Below are 26,479 nucleotides of genomic sequence, written 5' to 3'. Positions count from 1 at the left end.
TCTTCTCTGCCCCTCCCATCCATGCAGGACACCACTGCCAAGGCATTAATCCTAAAACAAAATTTTTCTGCTCAAAACCTTCCCAAAGCTCCCAATTTCCTTTAGGATCAAATGCAAACTCCTCTATTTTGGCAATAAAACCCTTCACAACCTGCCTCCAACTTGATTACAAATTACTCTTCTTCCTATTCTCCATGGTCTAGTTAAAGTGACGTTTCTGTTCCAAATACACAACTCTCTCTTGTCTTTGTGCCTCCATCCCATGTCTGGAATGTAGCCCCTCCTCATCTTGACTCCTTACCTGATCTTCCCAGATGCTGGTGACTCCCCTCAAACGATCTTTTATATATTTTGTCTAAATATACATATTTATGGAGCTGTGGTCTCCCCAGCAGGGGCAAGGCCTGTTTGACTTCTGTCTTTGTATCCTCGGTGCCCAGAATACTACCTGACACACAGCCGATGCTTAATAAATGCTCACTGATTTATGGATTGAGTCGCCCATATGATTTATTTCTCTCTCTTTTTTCCATGTATATATAGTTATGTAAATTAATTATGAATATAATGTGATCCCCTTATATTTCATTTTAGAAAGTATATATTTGACAAATACTTGCATTGAAGATAAGGAAGGTATAAATGGATATGCACTTTTAGCTAAATATAAACACAAAAAAACCTTATGTGGTGATATCTGTAGACAGTTACATGAGACTTCCTTTTAAAAAAAAATAATAAACATTTTTATTTAAAGCTGTGAGTTCCAAATTCTTTCCCTCCTTCCCTCCCTCCCCTGTTCCATCCCTGAGGTAGTAAGCAATCAGATATAGGTTATATATGTGGAGACTTCCTTAATAAAGCAATTTTCAATTACATTTATATGTTGTGCCTAAAAACACAGCCTAAGTTAACTGCAGGAACAACCAGGAAATATATGGCTGGGCAGCAACATGTATATATGAAATGAGTATTCTTATCAATGAGAGCATTGATCCTTATGAATATCTGAATAACATTAAAATGATCATAAAAAGTTCTGAAAGGAAAAAAAGTAAACAAGTTATCTAGAAATATGGAAGTAGGTAATTAATTAAACATTATAAAGGTAATTCCCTAAATCCATAAAATATATAAGCTAAAGGTATCATATTAATGAAAGTTAAAAAAATTGTCCTATCATGACTGAATATGTATAATCTATATCTAACAGTGCTTGCCATCTCAGGGAGCAGGGAAGGGAGGGAGAGAGAGAGAGAATTTGGAACTCAAAAATTTTTAAAATGAGATTAAACATTTTTACATGTAATTAAACATTTTTCACATTTAAATTATCATGTTATTCTTAAAGTATTTTTTTAAATCTCTGTGCATTTTTAAAAAAGTAAATACACATCAAATTTCAAGGTGCCTAAGGAAGGGCTGAAGAGGTAAAATGGAAAACAAAAAACTAACACAGCTCCCCCCAAGACCAGTTCCAGGGTGTAGATAATCTGATGAGCCACATGTTCATTGGTTAGTAATATCTACTACCCCAAAGGGCTGGGTTAGCTATCTTATATAACTTATTTTTTCTTTCTTGGCATCCCTGACTGCCTAGAGGCTATTATGAACATGAAAGATGAGTAAGAAGAAACATAAAGAATAATCAAGCTTAAATATCAACATGCTGAAAAATTTCAGTACATTACAGAAAAATGAGCTAATAAACAGCACTACTTAGCTAATATTAAAAATGTCCATATTTCACTTAAGATGCACCTCAGAAAACCTGTGGACTTTTAAGGATGATAATTCAAAGAACATTTTATGCTACGTAAGTTTTTCCTTGCATTTGACTTCTGTTTAAGGCTAAAATCTCAGTGTACTTTTCAGTGTAATTACCCCTGGTGCAGCCCCGCCATTGGTGTTTCTCTCAGGGGAAAGAGCTTTGGGTAGACAATAGTAAACATTGGCTCACTACAACGGTGACAATGTCCCAGAGGGCAGTGTAGCAGCTCCAGGAGACTTTTGGGTAATGATATTGGAGACAGGAAGTTCAAATCTGGAAGATAAGAAAAAATCCATATAAATAAAAGAACAATTTTAATAAAAATCATTTTTTAAAAAATGATACTTTTCTTAATTACCAAATAAGTTCAAGTTCATTAAAGGTACCATGTTTACCCTTTTTGTTTTCTGCTACTGATATTTTGTCAAGTAAAAAATTGACATTATTTGGAAGTGAAAGTAATTTCTATATTTTTAACAGAAAGAGTAAAACACAAATCACACTTCTAAGAATAACCAGAAACAATACTTATGGACAGAATAAAGAATAATAAAGATAAAAAGTTATAAAAATAAATAGAAGGATTTCTAGACATGAATTCAGAAGGGGAAGGTTTTGAAGATTTCTAAAACAGAAAAAAAAGAAGAAAAATGACTGGTATTGAACAATGATTTATCAAGTTAACTAAGGCTACTGTATGTTTAATATTAGGGGTTTTTTTGTTTGTTTTGTTTTTGTTTTGTTTTTGTTTTTGTTTTTTTTGCAGGCAACGGGGGTTAAGTGATTTGCCCAGGGTCACACAGCTAGTAAGTGTCAAGTGTCTGAGGCCAGATTTGAACTCAGGTACTCCTGAATTCAGGGCCGGTGCTTTAACCACTGCGCCATCTAGCTGCCCCCTAATATTAGTTTTAAAATGAGCCTGTATTATATTTATTTTTAAAAGGAAAGCTGGGAATATAGAATAAAGAAAAATTTTAGTCAACTAGCCTATCCTCAAATTCTCTCAAAAGTTGTCACTAATTAAAGATGGTCATTGTAATGTTGATTTGAGTTTTATGAAATGGATTTTTTTAAGATGTAGCTTAAGACTGATCAATTTTTACAAAAATGAAAATTTTTAATGGATCACTATTATCAAATAAAACCTAAAATACATTTGAATTTGTCTTCAAAACCAACACTAATTACCTAGAAGTCTTTTTACATTTTCTCTATGGATAAATATTCAACAAGAATCATTTAACAAACTGTAATTTCATCATAATTAAATCTGTATAGGTTTTAAAAACAATTTTGACCTGTATTATATTGGATGATGAACTATGAATTGTGTGTGTCAGGCCCTTTTTTATGTAACAAAAGCAAAAGTCAGTGCTTTTAAAGGCATGGCTTTTGAACTACTTTTTCCCCATTAATGTTACCTATTGTCTTCTGAAAGAAATCTTGTATACCATTCCCACAAATACGGGAAAATCCACACAATGCCAAATATTTTCCAAAGCATAGATGCCTTCAGTTGAATTTGAACACGAGTACCTCATGTGCATGCTTTAGAACTAGAAAAGTCATGGGCCAATTTTCAACAATGATTTTCAATTGGGGCAGAACTAAAAACATCTCAGTTGTCATGCTGTTCTGAAACAGCCAACGGCTCTTAATATTTCTTTTTCTTTATGAATACTAAAATTGCCACTTATGAGCAGGCTGCAAAGCTAGGAGTAAGCACTGTTGGAAGAAGCATTCAATTTTGCCTTTAGGATATGCTCTTTTCAATTACTTTTCCAACTGAAAATTGTTCTTTCTCCACTTGTCAGTGAAAAGCCCAAATCTTTTCATATGGACTAAATACAAATGTTTCCAATTTATTTTTCATTGAAACCAGTCAAGTTTCTACTTCTTATTATTGTCTTTTGTAAATGAAGATGACATTTACAGGATTTCTATCTGTGTCTGCAATTAGGGTTGAAAAGATCATCAGAAGACTTACAGTCTTTTCCACATTATGTATTAAAATTGAAATTGAAACAAAAACTTCCCCTTCATGGAAGGAAATTTAAAAAAAAATCCAATATACCTTTTATTAGCTTGTAGTAGCTGTTATACAAACTTCTCATGGCTAATTCTTGCAGAGGCAGGACATGGTCTGTTTCTGTCCCTATAGACTTAACCTCCGCTGGGAGGAAAACAGTTAATTGCCCTGATGAGAATGAAAGCAGCTTCACCTCTGAAAACTGAATGGGAGAGCCACAGCTGCAGAGAAACAAGACATTCACAAAGCTGTTACCATTCATTTTTAAAATGTCAAGAAAATGCAATAAACAAAAATATTTTAAATTAATGAGATTTGCTTTTAGTGGATAATTTTTCAAAATGATCAGATGCTAACCTGATTTTCTTAATAAAAAAACCTGAAAACAGAAATATAAATTCAGCAGGTAATGCTTGGCTAAATAAATACCAATTCCATAAGATGTCTGGACATTTCCAACAAAAGTTGTGCAAATATTAGATTATGTTTTGGACAACTAAGCTTAAGAAGACCTGGATATATTGCTTTATTCATTCAGTTTTCTTCCTTTTAGTACACTGCTCCCCAACCGAAATAATTATTCCCTTTTGATGAAAAAGAAAAAAGGGAGGAGTAAAAATGAATGAAAGCATGACTTCAGTATCTTGGCTTACTATGAATCACCTCAGGAAAAACTGGATTTACAAAGTAAAGTGAGTCTTAATAGCACTGGATATCTCCACTGGCTTTCTATAAATCCTTTAGAAAATATAATCACTGGCACAAATAAATAAAAACAATTTCTATCCCTTAGTACTTGCCCCTAACTTAGTCAAGGGGAACAGTAGGTTAGTGTTCTTTAATTGGAAAGTTAGTGTCCAATTTGATTATTGTTGCCATTTGTCTAGGATTATTAAAGTGGACAAAATACCACATCCTTTTTTATTTTTCAAAGTTCTGTTGATATCTTTTGTTATTACTATGAGTTTTTTCCTGATATGCCTTGGGTCTTCTAGAACATTCCCTTGTAACAACAAAAAGCAGTGAATAACACAGCAGCTAAATCTGACGGCATGTGCTTGATTATATATCTGCAGTCCCCTATTTGTATATTGAGAAGTGGGAAGGGTTTCATCATTTATTCTCCAGGACCAAGATTGGTCATTGCATGCAATCTGAGTTCAGATGTCTTTTAGTGTTGTTTTCATTTACATTTTCATGTTCTTTTTCTTCAGGCAAATAATATGTGCTAATAATATCTTGGCTCTCTACAGAACACAAAATTAGATAAAATCTTCCCTTAGCTAGAAGTAGGCAATGGAAGAAAGAACATATTAGATTGCTAATCAGAAGACCTGGGCCCCAGGCCCAGTTTTGAACCTACTAGGGTGGAACCTCAGACAACTTTTTTTAAGACTCTGGATTTTAGTTCTTCATGAGGAAGTTGCACCAGACAATTTTTAAAGTACCATCCAGCTCTAAAGATCTATCATTTTCTATAGAGAAAATTTGACAGACTAGAGAAGTCGTCCTTACTATTAAGTAGTGTTTCCCTTTGCCACTCATTTCATTTGACAAATATTTGCATGCTTACTATGTGAAAGATATTATGCTTTAAACAAAGATGTATGGGGGGCAGCTAGGTGGTGCAGTGGATAAGCACTGGCCCTGGATTCAGGAGGACCTGAGTTCAAATCCAGCCTCAGACATTTGACACTAACTAGCTGTGTGACCCTGGGCAAGTCACTTAACCCTCACTCCCCAGCCCCCCCCCCCCCAAAAAAAACCCACGAAAAACCAAAGATGTATAATATTTGGTCCCTGGACTCACGTTTATAATCTGGTAGAATAGATAAGACATTGCCTATTGGAAGCAATCAATCAAATTATCAACAAGCATTATTAAATACCCACTATGTGCCAGGCACTAGGAAGACCAATTAGGCTGGAGGGAAATTCACATAGGGAAGAAGTATATTGGTATGACCTAACATGAGCAATCTATATTTAGCCAATTCTTTAGGTTTGTATTTTTGCTACAAGTGTTTTGTAGTAATATTCATATTCTATGTGTCTTGGTAGACACTCAAATATTTTATACATTCTGTTGCTATTTTGATTTCTCTATTACTGCTGGATTTTGTTGTTAATATAAATTTGGTAATATTCTAACAAACTGATAGGAAGAGTGGGCTGGTAGAAATGCTGATAATTTATGTGTTGTTGTTGTTTTTTTATCCTGCAACTTGGTTGAAACTATTGTTTCAATTGCTTTTTAGTTGAATCTTTAGAGTTTTCTAGACAGACCAAACATTCTTAACTTGAATTCCATGGAGCCCCAAAGGGGGTATGGATAGATTTCAGGGGGTCTGTAAATTTAGACAGAAAAAAATCTTTATTTTCACTAATTTCTAATGAAAAGTTAGCATTTTCTTCAATAATGGGTACAAGAAAGAAACTATAGTAGTATTAGCAGTACCTATGTTGGTGACAACAATAAAAATGACAAATACTTTTATATTATATTACAGTTGTTGAAGATATATTTTACTATTTCTTATGCTAATCTCTATTCAAAAGAAGAGTATATCTATATCTGAATATGAAAGTCAAACCTTCAACCTAAACTGGTGTCTGTATTTTTGAATAAAAGTTAACATTTATATACTGCTTTAAGGTTTACAAAACACCTTACATATATTCTCTCATTTAATCCTTACAGTATTAGGAGGAAGGTGATCTCACTGATTTTCTAATGATGCAGAATGTGACCTATCCATGGCTGCCTGTCCTGTGGGTCTCATTCATAGTCTATCAAAAACTTGCCACAGGGAATCCACCCAACACATTGCAGGTCATTATTATTTTCTCTTGATGTAACAAGGGCATCAAGTGGTACACCAGCTCTTCACCCATCATTTTTTGTTCTCACCATTTAAACAGCCAATCTTGTCTTCCAAGCAAATATCTCCTTCCTAACACCTTTTACTCCTGTTCTTTAGAGTTCCTATATAATTTCTTTGGAGGTAGCTGTATTCCAGATCTCACTACCATATAGCAATGTTGGTATTGAAAAGATGTAATTTTTATTTCAAGGGAAGCTTGGGACCAGTTAAAGGAGCTTTGCAATTTCTTAAAAGCAGTCCAGTCAGGGGCAGCTAGGTGGCGCAGTGGATAGAGCACTGGCCCTGGAGTCAGGAGTACCTGAGTTCAAATCCGGCCTCAGACAATTAACACTTACTAGCTGTGTGACCCTGGGCAAGTCACTTAACCCCAATTGCCTCACTAAAAAAAAAAAAAAAAGGAGAGAAAAAAAAAAGCAGTCCGGTCAGCCCAATCTCTTCCCATCAGTTTGTTAGAATCAGTTGAGCAGCAAGCATTTATTGAACACTTAATACATGAGAAGCAGCAGTGCGTTAACAGCCGGAGAAGCAAAAACCATCCCTCGTGTCAAGCTTTCATTCTAATGGGGGAGAAAATATGAAAAACAATAGATACATAAAATAGACATAGAAAGTAGATACAAGGTAAACTGAAAGGGGAAAGTTTTAGCAGCTGAGGGCACTGGGAATGGCTTCCTTCAGAAGGTGAGCTTTGAGCTAAATCTTGAAGAAAACCAGGGAAACTAGGTGGTTGAAATGAGGAAGAACATTCCCAGAATGTGGGACAGCCAGGAAAAAGGCATGGAAAAGGGAGAGGGAGTGTCATGTGCCAGGAAAAGCAAGTAAGCTAGTGTGCCTACATCACTGGTATGTAAACAATAAAGTATATAAGGAGACTGAAAAGGTAGGAAAAGTTCAGATTATGAAGAACTTGAAATTAACAATAGAGGATTTTATATTTGATCCTGGAGAGTTTAGGAAACCACTAGAGAGTACTGCGTCGGGGAGAGGAGGAAGATTTGTGCTTTATAAAAATTAGTTTGGCAGCTGAGTAGAGGCTAAATTGGAATGGTGAAAGACTTCAGGCAAGGAGACCAATTAGAGGTTATTGTAATAGTCCAGGTGAGAAGCAATGAGCTTTCTGAATTAGTGCTGAAGCTGTGTGATTAGACCCATTCCCTTGGCTGAAGACCTCACCTTTTTCAAACTTCTCATTCTTTCCCCCAATCCTCCCATGGCTCCTTCTCCTCCACTGCACCCCAAACTTTCAACTAAGAATTTTGCCTCGTGTTTCATTGAGAAAATTGAGGCCATTCACTGAGTCCTCCCTCTTTCCCCTTCCTTCTCATTTCACATCACTCAGATGCCTTCCCCCTCTCCTATTTCCTTCACCTCTGTCTCATGTGAAAAAAAAATGTCTTTTCTTTCCTTTCCTTTTCTTTTTTTTTTTTTTTTGTCAAGGCAAACCAGTCTACATTTACACTGATCCCATTTCTTCCTATCTTCTCCATCAGGTTACTCTTGCATTATCCCTAATCTATCTCTAATCTTCAGTCTCTCCCTATCTTCTGGCTCCTTCTTTGCTACCAACCAACATGCCCATGTCTTCTCAATCCCTGAAAAAATAAATTTATTTAATCCAACTATCACCATTGGCTGTGTTCTGAGCTGTGGCTCTTCCCCTTCTTAGCAAAATTCCTTAAGAAGGCTATTTACGGGGTCAACTAGGTGGCACAGTGGATAAAGCTCTGGCCTTGGATTCAGGAGGACCTGAGTTCAAATCCAGCCTCCTAGCTGTGTGACCCTGGGCAAGTCACTTAACCCTCATTGCCCTGAAAAAACAAAACAAAACAAAACAAACAAACAAACAAAGGCTATTTACAATATGGGTTTCCAGTTTCTCTCCTCTCTTGTTTCTCAACCCTTGCCTACACTGCTGGAAGGTTCCTGCTAGGGCCATTCATTTCATCATGGTCCCTCACCCTCTTGGGCCTTCCACAATTGCATACTTGTTGCCTTCCTCCAGGGTGGTATGCCTCTTCCCCCTCTTCCCAATTACATATCACTGCCTAATGCCCTGGGAATACTACCCTGAGGCCCAATCTCTACATAGGGAGAAGGCCCAGCATCACTGCCACTCTCCACTAACAACCTGCCTCACCTTTAAAGCTAGTGCCCCCGGGAGGATGATAAACTACCAGAACTCATTTCTCAGTGATCAATACTCTCCACCCCGAATTCCATCACTTTGTCCCCATCACAGTGATTATTATCCTACAGCTATCATTGTATAAACCCTGTTCTCTATGTCCCATTGCCTGCTCCCTAATTCCCATTCCCCTAAAATCAGCCCCACCCTACACTTTCACTTCCCACTCCCATTTGCCCAATCCTTCCACTATGCTCTCAGGAATGTCTGTGCCACAGTTAAGAATGTTTCTTTCACCTTAAGCCTTTTACTTTCTTGCTTCTTCCAACTTCTTGCACTCCCTTAGACCTGGCTCCCTCCTTCTGACACAAGTTCCCTGGCCACCCTTCTTAGCATTGATTGTACTTTAAATCATAACCCCCCAATTCATTGGTTATGGTAGAGGAGTTGGTAAACGCCTCCTCATGCATAAGTGATCCCATTCCTTTCAGTCTTCTCCAGGAGACTGCTTCCTCTAATATCTACATTTTCTCACTAGTCTCCCTATCTACTGTTTGCTTCCCTACTTCCTTCAAACATACCCATGCCTTTCCCATCCTCAAAAAACCCTCATTTGATTCATCCATCCCCAATAATTTTCATCCTATATGTATTCTTCTCCTTTTCTTGGCTAAACTCTTTAAGAAGGCCCACCTACAATTGGTGTTTCCACTTCTTTCCTTCTCACTTTCTTTAACTCCCTGAAATCTTACTTCTGACCCCATCATTCAACTGAAATGGCTCTCTCCAAAGTTACCAATGAGCTCTTAACTGCAAAATCTAATGGCCCTCTTTCAGTTCTCATCTTTCTTGAGCTGTGTAGCCTCTGACATTGTCAATCATACTTTTCTCCTTAATACTCTTATTCTCTCTAGGTTTTGTGACACTGCTCTTTCTTGGTTCTCTTCCTACTTGTCTGACTTCTAAGGCTCCTTTGCTGGAGCTGTCTCCAAGTCATGTCCCCCCAAAAGTGGGTGGCCCCAAGGATCTGTCCTGAGCCTTCTTCTCCTTGTTTACTGTTTTATTTGATGATCTCATCAGCTCCCATGTATTCAATCATCATCTCTTTGCAGATGATTCTCAGACCTGTTTGTTCAGCTCTAACCTTCAGGCTTATAGATCCAATTAATGAACACCTCAAACTCAACATGTCCTAAACTGAAGTCATTATCTTTCCTTCCAAATCCTTCTCACTTCCAAACTCCCCTATTACCCAATGAAGTTACTGCTCTCTTCTCACTCACCTAGGTTCACAACTTAGGGTGTCATCCTTGACTCCTCACTCTCTCTCAACCCCCATATCCAATCAGTTTCCATGCCTTGTGGTTCTTACCTAACATAACATCTCTCATATAAGCCCCCATTTCTCTTCTGACATTTCATGCCTGGACTATTGCAATAGCTTATGGCTGGTCTCCCTGCCCCAAGTCTTTTCCCAGTCCAGTCCATTTCCAGTCAGCTGATAAACTGCTCTTTTTTTGTTTGTTTGTTGGTGTGCGTTTTTTTGTGGGGCAATGAGAGTTAAGTGACTTGCCCAAGGTCACACAGCTAGTAAGTGTCAAGTGTCTGAGGCTGGATTGGAACTCAGGTCTTCCTGAATCCAGAGCCAGTGCTTTATCCACTGTGCCACCTGGCTGCCCCCTTATTTGTTTGTTTTGTTTTGTTTGTTTGTTTGTTTGTTTAAACTTATCTTCCTAAAGTGGAAATATGACTATCTTCCTTCCCTTCCTTTCCCCCTCCCATTCAATAAATTCCTGTGGTTCTCTTTTGCCTTTGAAATCAAATATAAAATTCTCTCTTTGACTTTTAAAGCCCTTCATAACCAAGCCCCTTCCCACCTTCCCAATCTTCTTATACCTTACACTCCACAATCTAGTGATACTGACCTCCTTGCTATTCTTCACATGTGGCCATCCTACTTTGTGCCTTCTTATTGCTTGGAACCCTCTCAGAACTCCTTATTTCTTTCTTCTTGTGTCCCCAGATTCCTTCAAGTATCCATTAAAGTCTCACCTCTACAAGAAGTATTTCCCATTTCACCTTAATCTTAATGCTTTTCCTGTGTGAATACCTCTAATTTAATCCATTTCTATCTTGTCTGTATATAGCTGTTTGCATTTTGTCTCCCTGATTAGACTATGAACTCCATGAGAGCAGGGTTTCTTCCCCTCCCCCCTTCTTTTTTTTGCATCTCTGGTACTTCTAAGTTCTGGTACAGAACTTAGCACATAGTAGGTTGCTTAATAAATGCTTCTTGCTTGCTTGCAGAAGTGTGGGACATTGCAAATATTATCCATATTTTCAATGGTGATTTGTCTTATTGATTTTTTTCTTCCTCTTTCTCTCTTTTTAAAAAAGAACATATAAGGCCTTCCTCTCTGGGAGGAGTGAAAGGGTAGCATTCAGGGGGAAATTTAGACAATGTAAAATAAAAGATACCAATAGTTATTTTAAGAAGATGATACAGAGAGGCATGCATCATGTGTTCTTCTTTAGAAGGCCTGATGTGTTCCTAGCTATATTGACAAATTGCCCAAACATTACAGTTTATGGAACCTCAATAACAAGCATTTATTAAGAGCTTACTCTTTACAAGGCACTGTAATAAGTGCCAGGGATAAAATGTCAAAAGTGAAATAGTATCTGGGGCAGCTAGGTGGCGCAGTGGATAGAGCACTGGTCCTGGATTCAGGAGGACCTGAGTTCAAATCCGACCTCAGACACTTGACACTTACTAGCTGTGTGGCTCTGGGCAAGTCACTTAACCTTCATTGCCCCCTCCCCCCAAAGTGAAATAGTATACTCAAGGAGTTTATATGCTAATGGAGACAATAACATGTACATATATGAATATATATATATATATATATATATATAAATGAATACAAAGTATTCCTCCATCCCTTTTCATGAATTTAGAAGAGGAAATAGGTGAATCTTATGCACTAGGCCTCCTGTGAGTCTGTTATCAGCATAGAGTCTGTGTTCTTTCTCATAGGTAAAGCAACATGTGCTCTTGAGATCTCTGTTATTTCTCATTGGTTTTTGTTCGCTGTTTTGGAGATGCTTCCTTATTTCGTGAGATACTTGATTTTTTCTTTTTTAAGCTTCTTGCTTTTCTGGATTTTTGAGGTTGCTAGAAATCTGGCCTTCAGAGATCTGAGGCATTAATGTATTTTATGTAAGTATGTTTTCCTGTCCTCATAAAACCTAAATGTAAAATAAATTACAAAAATTGAATCATTTTTATTGGAAAAATTCAAGGAAACAGGAGTATAGTGCTGTTCAGATTAAATAATGGCTAACAGCAATGATTTTGGCCTCAGTCAAACACAGATCTGTTTATTGCTACCATTAGGGCCGAAGGATTTGGACATGAAACGCCATCTGCTCCACATATTCTTTCCTGTTTTTGGATCTACATTAGAGCTGCCTCCTTGCCTTTTGATTGTTTTCTTTTATCATATGCCTGTTTAGTAATCTTTTATTCCTAAAAATGTAATGTTTTAAATCAAAATGGTGCCTATGTTAGCCACAATACATGCCTTTGTGAGCCAGTATTTCCTACTTTTGTTTTCCTTTTTTCAATGGCCCTTATCATATATTAGAAGCTTAAGATACATATAATACAATCCACATTTTTTTTTTCTAAAATGCTATTGGCCTTTGCCACTTCCTCAGAAAATTTGAAGGCATTTGTTCCCTTCTGACAGATCTTATTTTTTCCCTAAAGGTCTATTTTCATTAAAACAACAACAAGGTATTTGTAGTTCTTAAATGTTTAGTGCACTTTATGATCCCTATGGATTCTAGACCATGTTTGCTAGTATCCCAGTATTTTTACCATTTCATTTTTTCCCTTGGCCATGCAAGGGGATCTACTTGACTAAAAATGGACCTATGACCCAACAACTTATACATTATCAGTCAAAAATTGATTGAATATCTACTGTATACTCAAAATAAATACATAACATGATGACTACCCCATAGGGAACATAATATTTAGTTGGGAATCCAGACTAAAACACATGAAATGAGTAAACAATACAAGACTAAACTGTCTAATATAAATTATAATGCTGTAGGGAATTTAAGAGATATAAAGTAGCTACAAAAGTCTATGGAAAAGGTGGGACTTGGGATGAGCCTTGAAAGAGAACTATGGGTAGAAGAAATAGAGAGTAGAATATTTAAAGACATGACTAGGAATTTTTGTACCTTGACATAGGACATGATACAGAGCAACACAGAAGGCAACCTCGGTAAAGGAGGGGAATGGGCACGGTCTCACAAAATGAAACAGAGATTCCTGTGGGCTAAGATTCCTGGATTCAGCAAGGCCAGGCTGATTTCCCCCTTCCCCCACTCCCACCCTGAAATTAGCCACCTAGTAATTATTGCAACCAATTATTCTTGATAACTAGGTGCTAAAGTAATTTGTCTCTAGTACTTCTCCTTTGTGTTAATATAGTTAAGGAAACTTAGTTAAAATCATTCTAAGTGGCTGCAAATGTTAAAATACTGTGGGGGTTTTGTGTGTGTGTATGTGTATGTGTGTTTGTTTTGTTCTGTTTTGTTTTTACTATACTACAATATATTCATAGACCAAAAGCAGTGCTGATACTTGATACTTTTTACATTAATCCAAGCTATTTAGTTGGATACATTTCTTTGGTCTTCCCTGACAACAGTATCTTTATGGAAATAAACATAGCTTAGAGGTACAACATACTCAACATAGATAAACACTGGGTGTCCTAACTTGTCAGGATAAGGCTTTGGTAATTTGACAGGTAGCTTGTCTGTCCCTGGTTAAATTCTTAAAATTTTTTCTCTGTTTGAGAAATTTGTATTAAATTTTTGATAAATGCTTCAGTGTACCAGAGGTCCACGAGATTTAACAGCTGAAAGGCTGATCTTTTTTTGAATGTTGTAATTTTTCATTTTACCTTTTCTTTATCATCTTAAGACACAACTTACATGTTACTTCCTTGCTACTCTATAAGTTTAAGAATTTTGTGAAACTTTTTCTAACTTAATGTGCTTGTCTGAATTCCCACGGGTATTTTGGACACCATCTTCTTAGCAGTTTGATGTCTCTTTTTTACATGAGACTAACTTATAAATGCATCAAAACAGCGAACTGGAATATATAAGGTCATATGGATTCAGTTCCCTTTTCTTCTTTCCCTTAAACTTTTAACTGCTAGAGGCTAAATCTTTGCTTTAAGTAATTTATCCAGATACTTTCTGAAGACAGATACCATTGTTGCAATTATTAAATCACTAAATGAAAATAAAGTGACGTTAATTCTTCTTAAGAATTTAGTGACTTCTGTAGTATGGCCAAAAATTGGCCTTAAGTGCTAAGTAGAAAATTTATATTAAATGAAAATTATAAAAAACCCTAATCCTTCAAGCGTTTTCTAGAATTTTTTTCTCATTATAGTTAACCTGCTTTGAAAATGCATAAATTGCTCATACCGAAGCATGCTATTTTTCACTTTCTTTTTTCTTTTATTCAAGTTTTCTTATACAAAATGATGAATATGGTAATATTTTACATAATTGCACAATATAACCTATATCTGATTGCTTATCGCCTCAGGGAAGGGGGAGGGAAGGGAGGGAAGAAGGGGTAAAATTTGGAATTCAAAACTTTAAATAAAAATGCTTATTATTAAAAATGCTTAAATTTAGTTAATTACATGTAAAGTTTCCTTGGTGTTTTTGTTTTTTAACCATTCATTTCATCTGTGTAGGAAGCTTCCAAAGAACTTTCTCCACTGCTCCTTCTCTGTAACTTACTGTCTTGGAGAGAATTGTCTGGGACCCTGACAGTTTAAGTAACTTATCCAGAATCATAGAGCCAATAATGTGTCAGAAGTGGGACTTTAAGAGGAGCCTGGCTTCCTCTCTACTATGCTATACTTCCTCCACGTGTCTTATTTCCAAATATATATATCATGTGCATATTAGATGTAATATATATATATGTTATATAGAATATGTGTTATATGTGTTTTACATATACTATGTATAATCATAGTATACAATGAGAATCAGTATCAGTTGCTTTATTCCTCAGAATTTATCTGGCATATATTGTTCTCATTATCTCTTAGTCCTACAGAAAAAAAGCTAAGAACTGGTAGTAATATGTAATACTTGAAGGACTTTCTTTTCTTAAACTCAATTTTATCTTATTTTCAGTTCCAAATTCTCTCCTCCCTATCCCCTGCCCAGAGAAGGCAAGAAAAGCAAAGTCCATTGTAAATATGTATAGTCATGCAAAGCAAATTCCCACATTAGCCACATCCAGGAATAAAGAGAAGGGAAGGGAAGGGAAGGGAAGGGAAGGGGAGGGGAGGGGAGGGGAGGGGAGGGGGAAGGGAAGGGGAAGGGAAGGGGAGGGAAGGGAAAAGAATATGAAAGAAAAGAAAAGATGTTCCAATCTGTAACTCCTGAATGCATTGCTTCTTTATCTGGGAGGGAGAGCAAGTTACATCATGAGTCCTTTGCAAATATGGTTGGCCACTGTGTTGATCAGTGTTACTAAGTCTTTGAGAGTTGATTAGCTTAATGATATTGTTGTTATTGTATAAACTGTTCTCCTGGTTCTGCTCACTTTACATTGTGTCACTTCATAAAACATTTCTCAGCTTTTTTCTGAAACCATCCACTTCATCATTTTTTTACAATACGATAGTGTTCTATTGCATATACCATAACTTGTTGAGCTATTTCTCAACTGATGGACATCCCCTTAGTTTCCAATTTTTTGCTACTGCAAAAAGATGCTATATTTTTGTATGTGTGGGTTCTTTTCCACATTCTTTGATCTCTGGGGTATAGACATAGTAAGAATACTGATGGGTCACAGGGTATGTACAATTTAATAGCTTTTTGGGCAGAGTTCCAAATTGTTTTCCAGAATGGTTGGACAACTTTATAAGTTCTACCAACAGTGCACTGAAGCACCAGTATTGTTATTTTCCTTTTTTGTTTGAAGAGCTTGATACCCATAAGGTCATAGATGGAGGTAAAGAAAGAGAGGTCTTCTCTTCAGAAATGGAGACAATATTCAAAAAGGAAGAGCAAATAGAGGGAACAGGAATGAGAAGTCCAGTTTATTTATAAAAGAGAATGCATAATGAAGAGCACCATAAAATAAGATAGATGTGATCCAAATAGAAGAGGGCCTTGTGTGATAGGTTTATCTTATTCCATATGAATTTAGAAGTCATCAAAACGTTTTAAGTTTGGGAGTGATTGCTTCCTACTTGTGCATTAGGAAGATTCTTTTGACAACATTGTGAAGGATAGTTTGAAAAGGATAGAGGCTGGGAGCATGGATACCAGATATATGAGTATTATAATTGTTCTGGAAAAAGGTATATTAAAGAATGAATAAGGATAGAAATGTAAAGGAGAGAGAACAGATGCTAGAGATATTTTGGAAGTAGAATCCACAAGATTTGGCAACTAATTAGATAGTAGATGTGAAGAAAAAGGAAGTCAAGGATGACATGAAGGTTTTAAGTATGGTTGACTAGGAATGAAGATACCATCAATGGAAATTAGGAACTTAGAAGGAGGGGGATAGGTTTTAGAGAGAAGATGATGGGTTCAGTTTGTTACTGAGTTGTTACTAAGTTCAGTTGTTACTGATGTTGCATTTAAGGTGCAGCAGAACATCCCTAACTCTTAAACTCAGTCCCTCCATTAGAAACTAGGGTTCTCTTTTTAGTTATTTCTTTGCTTTTATTTACTTCTTGGTACTTCTCTGTCACCTCAGGCAAGGCTATTGGTATCTCAGACCCCTAAAACCTTCTCCAACTTTAAGTCACGAAAGGAGGGAATCCAAGGCTGGGGCAAGTACTTTACACTTTTATTCCTCTAGCATGGTCACTTTCTTGGAATAGTTCACCCCAGACCCAATAGCTACAGTCTAGGAGAGTCCCAAGAGAAAAAGACATTTCACCATTTTTCTCATGCTCTTTGCTCCTTGGGTTCCTGATCTGAGGTTTTTTTTGCCTCACCTATCATCTGGGACATCTATAGGCTTGGCTCCTGGAAATTCACATTCTTTCTGTTTTTCTCATTTTCTTCTCTTCTTCTATCGTCTCTCAAGTCATTGTTACTATTCCTGGCTTGTCTGCCTGAATCAAATATTACTAGCCAGATTTTCATCAGCTTGCTCAGCTTCTGTTAGTGAAATTGATTCTTCTGCCAATGAGCTATCTTGACACTGAGGTTTTACTGTTTCCAGCTCCTTCTCTACCTCAGGTGATGAATCACATATGGCCTGTGCTTGGATCCTATAGATTTACATGTTTTTGCCATAATTACAATATGTAATGGGTATAGCAATAGCAACAGTTTTTCTTACTATCACACATTGCCTTCCTATTCAGGTGGATTGGACCAAGTGTACATAGAAGAAATCTGGGATGAATGTTATTCAGTTGAGAGAGTGTTGAGGGACCAAAATATAAGAAATCTCAAGGAAGAGAAGATGCCAGAGGCATGGAAAACATCTCAGAACACAGTAATACTGAAAAAGGCAACTGAAAGAATATCAATGACTACCCATATATGTGCCTATATTCCTGTCTATAAAAAAATCTTTACAATACTTGTTTATATATGAATATTTGCTCATGCTAGGGTATTTCAGGTCTTGTGAACATGATGGTGATGGCAAGATCAAGGATATGATCATTTCTGTATGTAGGTGAGATGGGATGGAGGAGTAGGTCCTAGGAAATGAGTAAGTTGAGGAACAAGAAAGTTAGGGTGTTTGAGGAGGTATCAATACTTAAGTTGAAACCACCTACTATGAGAGCAGCATTCAGGAGAGAGAGAGAGACAAAGAGAAAGCCAGGCAAGGAACTCTCTGAGGAAGGAAAAGAGAAGGTCCTGGAGGTTGGCAAACAATAGCCACCACCAGAATCTTAATTGGGTGATAAATATGTACTGAAGGAACTTCAAAGAAGGAGAGGTTACTGAGTGCTTCCTGTAGATGGTGATCCCAGAAGTGGCAATGGGGAACATATTCCAATTCTCCCACCCTAACTAGTGAGTTGAGGCAGTACAAGTAAAAGTGCAACAAGTGCTGGAAAAGGTGGCCAGAAAGAGCTGTGTCATAAGGAAAGAGCCAGGAAAGTGCAAAGAGATGGAGGGAGAAAAAATGGCTTAAGATGAAAGCCAAGGGAATTCCATTTCTCCTTTGGGGTCAAGCTTGTTCTTTATAATTTTGTAAAAATTAATTTTTAATTTTTTGTAGTAATTATTTTCCTTTAGATTGTTGAAGTCTTTTTTTTGCAGGACAATGAGGGTTAAGTGACTTGTCCAAGGTCACACAGCTAGTAAATGTCAAGTGTCTGAGGCCGGATTTGAACTCAGGTACTCCTGAATCCAGGGCCGGTGCTCTATCCACTGTGCCACCTAGCTGCCCTAGATTGTTGAAGTCTTGCATAAAGTTTTCTTGGCCCTGCTTACTTCCCTTTCTATCAGCTCACCTATATCTTTCTTTTTCTCTATGGTCATCATATTGGTTGTTTCTGATAACAATATCACAATAAGTTTACGTACCACAATTTGTTTGCTATTTTCCAATAGATAAATATCTACTTTGTTTCCAGCTATTTACTAACAGAAAAATGCTGCTATAATCAAGTGTAGGAAGCCTTTCTTTTATCAATTATTTCTTTGGTATATATCCTTAGCAACAAAGTCTCTGGGTCAAAGGGCATGGTTATTAAGAAAAATTCTTTTTAGTTCCAGAGTCACTCCCTTACTCCACCACTCCCCCACCCATTGAGATGGCAAGAAAGATGAATTCTCATTATATATATGAAGTCATGGAAAACATAATTCCACATTAGCCATGTTGTGAAAAAAAAGCAAGAAAAATAAAATAAAAAAAACCATGCTTCAGTCTACACTGAGTTCATCAGTTCTCTCTCTCTCTCAAGGTGAATAGGGTTTTTCATCATGAGTACTTTGGAACTGTCATGGTCCCCCCTGAATCAGTAATTTTCCTCCCTAAAGCATACTTACTGGACCACTGAAGTTGTCACGTAAGTGGAAACACTGATGTGTTATGGCTGAATCTCTTTTTCCCTGATCCTGTGATAAGGAGGATTCTATAATGTTCCATATTGTGAGGCTATGAGATGTAGGAGAAACAACACTAGATCTAGAGTTAAGAGAAATATATGTTTGAATCCCAGTGCCAACATTTACTTACTAATTATGTGATCTTGGGCAAATAACCTCTACATGTCCCAGTTTTCTCATCCGTAGGAGAGTTGCAACATCTACTTTAGGGTTTTTACAAGGAAGGAATGAAGTTTTTATGAGTGATATAGATATGTGAGCTATTATATTATTATAATTATGGATGATCTCTAATGTTCCTTTCAAATATAATTTCTTTTTTTCAAATATAATTTCTATGACATGACTTCAAATTTCTTCTGTTTATTAAGGAGACAGAACAAAATGTGGTACATGTTTCAATGTTATTTCTTCCTTAACAAAAAGGGTGTGTGTTTTTAAAATGCAGGGCTGCTAAGACATGCTATTTCTTTTCCTTTATACTGCCCTGCCCACCATCTGGTAGAGAAACAAATGAGTAGTGAAATGTTTTAAAAAGGAGAAGCAAAGAGCTTAGATAATTAAGAAGGTATTTGAATATTTCCCAAACAATCAAGATTTAGCTACAATTATGTTTGAAATCAGAGAAAAGATATGACCTTTCATGAATGAATGACAAAACATGTATTAAACACATACAATGTGCCAACTGTGTTAAGCATTGGGGAAAAACAAGAGAAAAAGCAAGATAGTCTCTGCTTGTTCGAGACACTCTCATTCTTGTTGGGGGAGACACACATTAAATAAAAAGTTCAATTTCAAGGTGGATAGAAAGGTTTAGAAGTTCTAAGCAAGCAGTGGCAAGTAGGTCAGATGACAGTAGGGAAAGTATTCAGTTAGATATAGTATTGGGGCAGATAGTAAAGCCTGAAGAAACTTAAGACAGTGGCAGTGCAGATAGTAAAGATTAGTGGTCCTCTTTCTCAGTAGAAGGAATAGAATTGGTGACTCCTAGGTCACCCATGTTAAATCAAGAAACCCAGATGGCTTATGGGTACTTCATCTCAGGAGGGCTGAAGGAAAAAAAAGTAAAGGGACAGGATGTCCCTATGGTGATGGGTCTTCCCAGCTAGCCCAGCTAACCAGGATGGACTGAGGGACAGCACAGGCCAAGGGAAAAAAAGAAGGAAGACGTGTGTGTGTGTGTGTGTGTGTGTGTGTGTGTGTGTGTGCGCGTGCGCGCACAGGGAAGGGTGCTGCCAGTAGTGGTGGGTCGTCACACTACCTGGCTGCCTGGGATGATCTGAAAGAAGAGGCAAGAGGAAGTTAAGATAGAAATGTTACCTGTAAGGTCCCCATTTAGGGAGAGGGAGAAGGAAAGGGAGAGAGGGAAGGACCAGATCTATCATTTCATTGGCACTGGGAACTCCCTCTACAAATGTAGTTCAGCACCTTTTCTCAATTACTTGTCTTAGATAGTTGCCTAGGACACTGAAATGTTAAGTGATTTGTGTACCAGAATGTGTCAAGGCTGGTCTTGAACCCAGGTCTTCCTATCTCCCAGGGCCAGATCTCTATTCAGTATGCGAAACTGCCTTTCATTATCTCTCAAACTGATAAGAAATGAGAAAGGAAGAGGGGGAAAAGAAACATTATCTCATGGTTGACTAGTTAATTTTAATGTCTGACAATCCATAATGGAACCAAATGCACACCAAATGTAAAAATACATAAGTAAAAGGGCAGACATGCTATTTAGCCAATTTCAGTTTTTAAACAAAATGTAAACTTGCTGAAGGGACAGATGACAAAGGATGAATAGTTGAGCTGTGAGCTGCAACAGATATAAGACCAAAATATTCAGTGTCTACCTTCTTCTTAATTCTGTGCTAAGCATGAGAGTTTTTTCTTACAATATATAACGTGTTAGTTTAAGGAGCATTTTTAGTTTAAGGAGGATTTTTATCCTGAAGAATAATTTGTAAAAAGTCATTTTAACCAAAAACAGGGAGGAAGGAAACAGAAAAACATGTTAAAAGCAGAGGGAGAGGGGGCAGCTAGGTGGCGCAGTGGATAAAGCACCAGCCCTGGATTCAGGAGTACCTGAGTTCAAATCTGGCCACAGACACTTGACACTTACCAGCTGTGTGACCCTGGGCAAGTCACTTAGCCCCCATTGCCCCACAAAACAAAAACAAAAACAAAAACAAAAAAAAAGCAGAGGGAGAATATGTAGGTAGAGAAGTATAAAGAAAGGAGCAAACATTATAATATAGATAAAAAAGGGGAGAAAGTGGCCAATTTGTAAAAGAGAAAGAGGGCAGATGGTTAAAGACTTCAGAATTCTGATTGCCAAGAGTCCAAAAGAACAGAGATGAAACATATCATTCACATCCTGACAGATGCAAAGAGGAACTCAAAATGCAGAAGGCGATACTCATTTTCAGACATGCCCAAAGTGGGAATTTGTTTTGTTGCACTACTAAACTATGTATCGAGGACTTTATTCTTGTTTGTTTGTTTGTTGTTGTTTTCCCTCTGTGGGAGTTGGGGTAGTGGAAGAGACAGATACATTTAAAAATAAAAAACCCTGGGAGCAGCTAGGTGGTGCAGTGGATAAAGCACTGGCCCTGAAGTCAGGAGGACCTGAGTTCAAATGTGGCCCCAGACATTTGACACTTACTAGCTGTGTGACCCTGGGGCAAGTCACTTAACCCCCATTGCCCTTCAAAAAACCAAAAATCAAAAACAAAACACCACAAAGGATATTTATTCTCTGAAACACTTTATTTATTTCAACCTAACTTTCTGCTATGCAATGGTGCTACTCTGAATTAAAACTCAGGTATTGAAACACATTGCCAAAGAAGAATTGTGAAAATTTACTGCATCATATTGCTAATAAAAAAAAAAAAAGCATTTTGATTCACTACTTCAATGGGGTATAAGTGCTTACTAATATTACTGTTGGGAGTGAACATTTACTGAAAAAAATCTATTTAAAATGGAAACCACTTGTATTTAAATTACTGGGTTGCTAAAATGCATGGTAAATAAATACATTTTACCAAAGGTGGATAGATAGTGTCCCAGAATCATAGAATGCTAGAACTAGAAGGAAAAGCATAGATTATCTAGTCCAGGGATGTTTAATCTTTTTTTTGTTTGTCATGGATTTCTTTGGAAGTCTGATAATGTCTTTGGACCCCCCTTTCAGAATAATGGTGGGGGTTTTTTTGTTGTTTTTTTTTGCTTATTTTTATAATTGAAGGAAATAGCAACTTTTAGTTAGAGGTTAGTGACAATAAAGATATAATACTTTTCCCCATCCAGTTAATGGACCCCCTGAGACCTTGCCATAACCTTAGATAAATCAGGAAATGTCCCACTTCTATGGTCTCCCTCTTTGTGCACTCCCACCCTGGGGTCAACCAATTACTGTACTAGAAGATTTATTTAAGGATCTTCTTAATCGCTAGCTGGATAAGAAAGTGGGAATCATGAAGATAGGTTCAGGGATGTGCTAAAGTTAGTTCAAACTGGCGCATGAGAATTGACTGTTAAAATTTTTAGTGTGAACACTTACACATTGGAAAGTAGCAATAATGACAAATCAGTGCATGGTTTATTGTTTTCTTGATTGTCTAGACTTTAAAATTGATTGAGAAAATGTGAACAATGCAGAGTAAATTTAAACATGTGTCCTGCGTTCATTTGTTTCCAGAGTAAGTTGTCAAATACTTACTAACATACTGCTGCCTAGGTTCAATTCCTATAAAATAAGAGTTAAACTTGGTGACCTCAAAGGTCATTTCTATCTCTAAATCTATTTTTCTGTGCATAAATAGGATACAAGTTCTAGTATATCTATATAATTAGTAATTTTATTCTATAGATCTTTTATGTATCCTATTAGTAAGACATTTATGTTGTCATATAAACAGCTGTGGTTTAGAGGGAAGAAAAATGAATTAGGTGTCAGAAGAACTGGGCATGCATATTAGTTCTGCTAATTATTAGTGGTATGATCATGAACAAGTAGCAACGTTTTAAATTCTCACTTTTTGATTAATAAAATGAGTATAATGACATACTACCTCCCTCATGGGATGTTGTGATCATGAAATAAATTGATAGAGCATACATAATACATTTTGTAAACTGTTAAAGTGCTATGTGAGTGTGTTGTTTATGAGAATAATAAATCTTTTCTTTAATACTGCCAGAATCCACTTCTTTAGTGAGGGTACTCCTTCCCTGGGGGCAGCTAGATGGCACAGTGTATAGGACACTGGCCCTGCAGTTGGGAGGATATGAGTTCAAATCTCACCTCAGATACGTACTAGCTGTGTGACCCTAGGCAAGTCACTTATCCCCATGTGCCTTAAATATCCAGGGCCATCTCCAGTTGTCCTGATATATATCTTGCCACTGGACCCAGATGGCTCTGGAGGAGAGAGTGAGGTTGGTGACCTTACACAGTCTTCCCTCACTTAAATCTAATTCACTGCAAGTCATGACATCACTCTGATTCCTCTTTGGGAATGAAGGACAAACAACAACTCCTTCCCTGACAGATCACAGCTCTCTAGAGTTTGATATATGGTTTCAGAGAGTTGCTGTGGTTAAAAAAATAATTAATCACCATACAGACAACCTGAAGATTAATATGTCCACTTGGGCTGGCTTCTCCTTGGACAATAGACAAACTGTGTACTTTTGGGTTGGCATTTGAAAGCTTTCTAGCTCCAAAATACATGCCAGAGCTTATATTTTGCTAACATAAATGTCAAGAAGCTATGTGGTTATTACTTCATCAACACAAAGAAATGTTGGAATGATTAAAATTTAACACATAAAATTCATTTAAGGAAGACATTTCCTAAAATCATCAAGGACAACTGTTTATTTTCCATGTAAAAAAAGGAGATTTTTTTCTTTCTTTATATAAATAGGCAGCTGGAAAAATGATCCTTGGATGATCAATTTTATTACCTATTTTCTTATATTAGCCAAATGCTCTAAGATTTTACTTCCTAGTCAACATTACAAGTTGCAAAAATAATAAGAAACACTAATAGAATAAGACATTCCGAATCAACCATTTGCAGTTAACTTTTGTCTAACTATGAATTAGGCAAATTCTGTGTTTTTGAACTACATTCTGAGTTCAAGATTCTAGAAAGTCTAACTTTGCTTCAATCACTAACATTACATTAGACTTGGGTAAATTGATAAATCTGAACTATGCCACTTTTCCATGACTGAATTTCTAGCACAAAAATAAAGATAGCACTCACATAGTTGCTATAAAAATGGACAATACATCCACATACAACTGTTAAACACAAATAGCTAATCTATCTCTTCAATAAGACTTTCCCTGATGACACAGTATCTAACATCTTGGGAGATTTAGGTTATCAATTAGTCATACATACTGATCAAGTAAGAAATAAGTGCCTTGCTCAGACTTGGATAGATGGTGCCAAGACCACTTTTGCATCCATGTGAGAGGAACTAAAGCAGCCAAAGGTTTGGTAGAGCCAGCATACACATTGTTTGTTTCTCTTTTCGTGCTAAGGTTAAAGCAATTCCTTTTTTTGGCAAACATGATTAACAATGAACTATTTTTGTTGTGTTACCAAAAGGCATGAATGTTGATTCTAATTAGCTAGTTGGTCATTCTGGGGTATTAGAATGAAGTTCTGTATTACAGCAATATTTAACATGTTAATTTAAAAATGTTTCCAGTAGGTTTGGTGCTAGATAATATACTTCTGACTGTACTAAAGATGTTCTGTAGTGTTGTACAGCAGGAAAGTCTCCAAATTTATGCTGGATCTTCCAGTTTCAGTGAGTTTGCTACAAGTGAATTTGCAGTAATGTATCTGAATTAATTTATTTTTTTGACCAGGAAGTACTCTAAATAGGTGATTATCTGAACCAAAAGTTTAATGCTTTAAAATGTGTGCATATGAAATTCCTATCCTTATTTTGGTTTCTACTTATCTTTTATTATGTTAGTGAAAAAGATTTAATATTAGAACTATCAATAGTAGAAAATTTTGGAGCTATGCAATCACTGATGAATAAAGCAGGAATAAAACTTCCCATGCAAAAAAGCTTAATTATTATATAAAATATGAAATTAATCTTACCCACTGCAACCGATGACCTTATTATATAAATAGGAAGGCAGGCCTTTCAGGTGAATGTTGTTATCCACATACACATATTGTAGTTCTCGAGATCGACCTAAATCTGGGCCAAAAAAGGATATGATAAGAGACATAGCTCTGGTGTGATGGAAGGAACACTAAACTTAAACTTGCCTTAGGATGGTGTGGTGAAAAGAATGCTAGATTTGGAGTGAGAAGAACTGCACTGATATCCAGCTTTGCTCCTTATGACCTGTGTGACCTTATGAAAGTTGTACTAACCCCTTTCTGCTTTAGTTTCCTCATATGTAAAATGAAGGTATTGTACTAGATGGCCTTTAAGGCCCCTTCTCACTCCAAGTCTTTGATCCTTATGAGTTTTGGTTCTGTCATTAACATAGTGCTTGACCCTGGGCTAGTCCCCGAACCTTTGTGAGTTTTGGTGTATTTCTCCATAACCAAGGAGAGACTTGGACTAGATGGTAAGACCTCCTAGTCCTGACATTTTTTCTGTTCTAATAAGAAGAGACAGATAACAAATAAGATGAAGTCTGAGACTAAATAAACATTAAAAAATACCTTTCTTCCAGATTTTGAAAATAGTTATAGAGAAGAATATGAAACAGCATGGGTCTCCACGTTCAATTCAACAAATATTAATTAAGCACCTATATGAAAGGAACTGACTTAGACACTGAAGATACAAAGATAAAAATGAAAGTTTCTGCCTCAAGCAGCTTATATTCTACCAATAATGATGACAAACACTTGTATATTGCTTTAAGGTTTGCAAAATGTTTTTTACATACATCACCTCATTTAATTTTTATAGGTAAGGTAACTGAAACTCAATAAGGTTAAAGGAATTTCCCATAGTTACAAAGCTAGTAACTGTCAAAAGCAAAACTGTAAACTAGGTCTTTCCTGACTTCCAATCCAGTGTTCTTTCTACCACATCTTTTTTTTTTGCCATAGATAAAAACCAATAAAACTTATTATAGCACCATATAAAATATATAGAGAAATGAGTCAAATTGATAAGAATAAAATCATTTCCCAATTGATAAATAGCCAAAGTATATGAACAGTTTTCAGAAGAAAAAAAGCTATTTATATCAAAGCTATATCCAAGCTATAGTTATATGGAAAAATGCTCTAAATCGCTATTGATTAGAGAAATGCAAATTAAAACAATTCTGAGGGACCACCTCACATCTATCAGATTGGCTAATGTGACAGAAAAGGAAAATGACAAATGTTGAAGAAGATGCAGAAAAATAGGGACTGTAATAATGCATTGTTGGTAGAACTGTGAACTGATCTAACCATTATGGAGAAGAATTTGGAACTATGCCCACAATG

The 26,479-nt window shown here is 36.5% G+C and overlaps 1 protein-coding gene across 2 annotated transcripts in view; it reads right to left on the bottom strand.

Annotated features, from left to right (window-relative positions):
* LRRC28 (leucine rich repeat containing 28) overlaps window positions 1-26,479 on the bottom strand; it is a 170,785-nt gene that overhangs the window by 10,301 nt on the left and 134,005 nt on the right. For both annotated transcript variants that reach the window (XM_043984884.1, XM_043984885.1), the window contains 3 exons: window positions 25,118-25,220; window positions 3,846-4,021; window positions 1,885-2,044 (listed from right to left, as the gene is read on the bottom strand). In XM_043984884.1, coding sequence (XP_043840819.1) covers window positions 1,885-2,044; window positions 3,846-4,021; window positions 25,118-25,220 — 439 coding nt within the window. The remainder of the gene's footprint in view (window positions 1-1,884; window positions 2,045-3,845; window positions 4,022-25,117; window positions 25,221-26,479) is intronic.

The sequence above is a fragment of the Dromiciops gliroides genome, chromosome 2 (assembly GCF_019393635.1).
Source record: "Dromiciops gliroides isolate mDroGli1 chromosome 2, mDroGli1.pri, whole genome shotgun sequence".
Lineage (NCBI taxonomy): Eukaryota > Metazoa > Chordata > Mammalia > Microbiotheria > Microbiotheriidae > Dromiciops > Dromiciops gliroides.
This window is presented reverse-complemented; position numbering and strand designations above follow the sequence as displayed.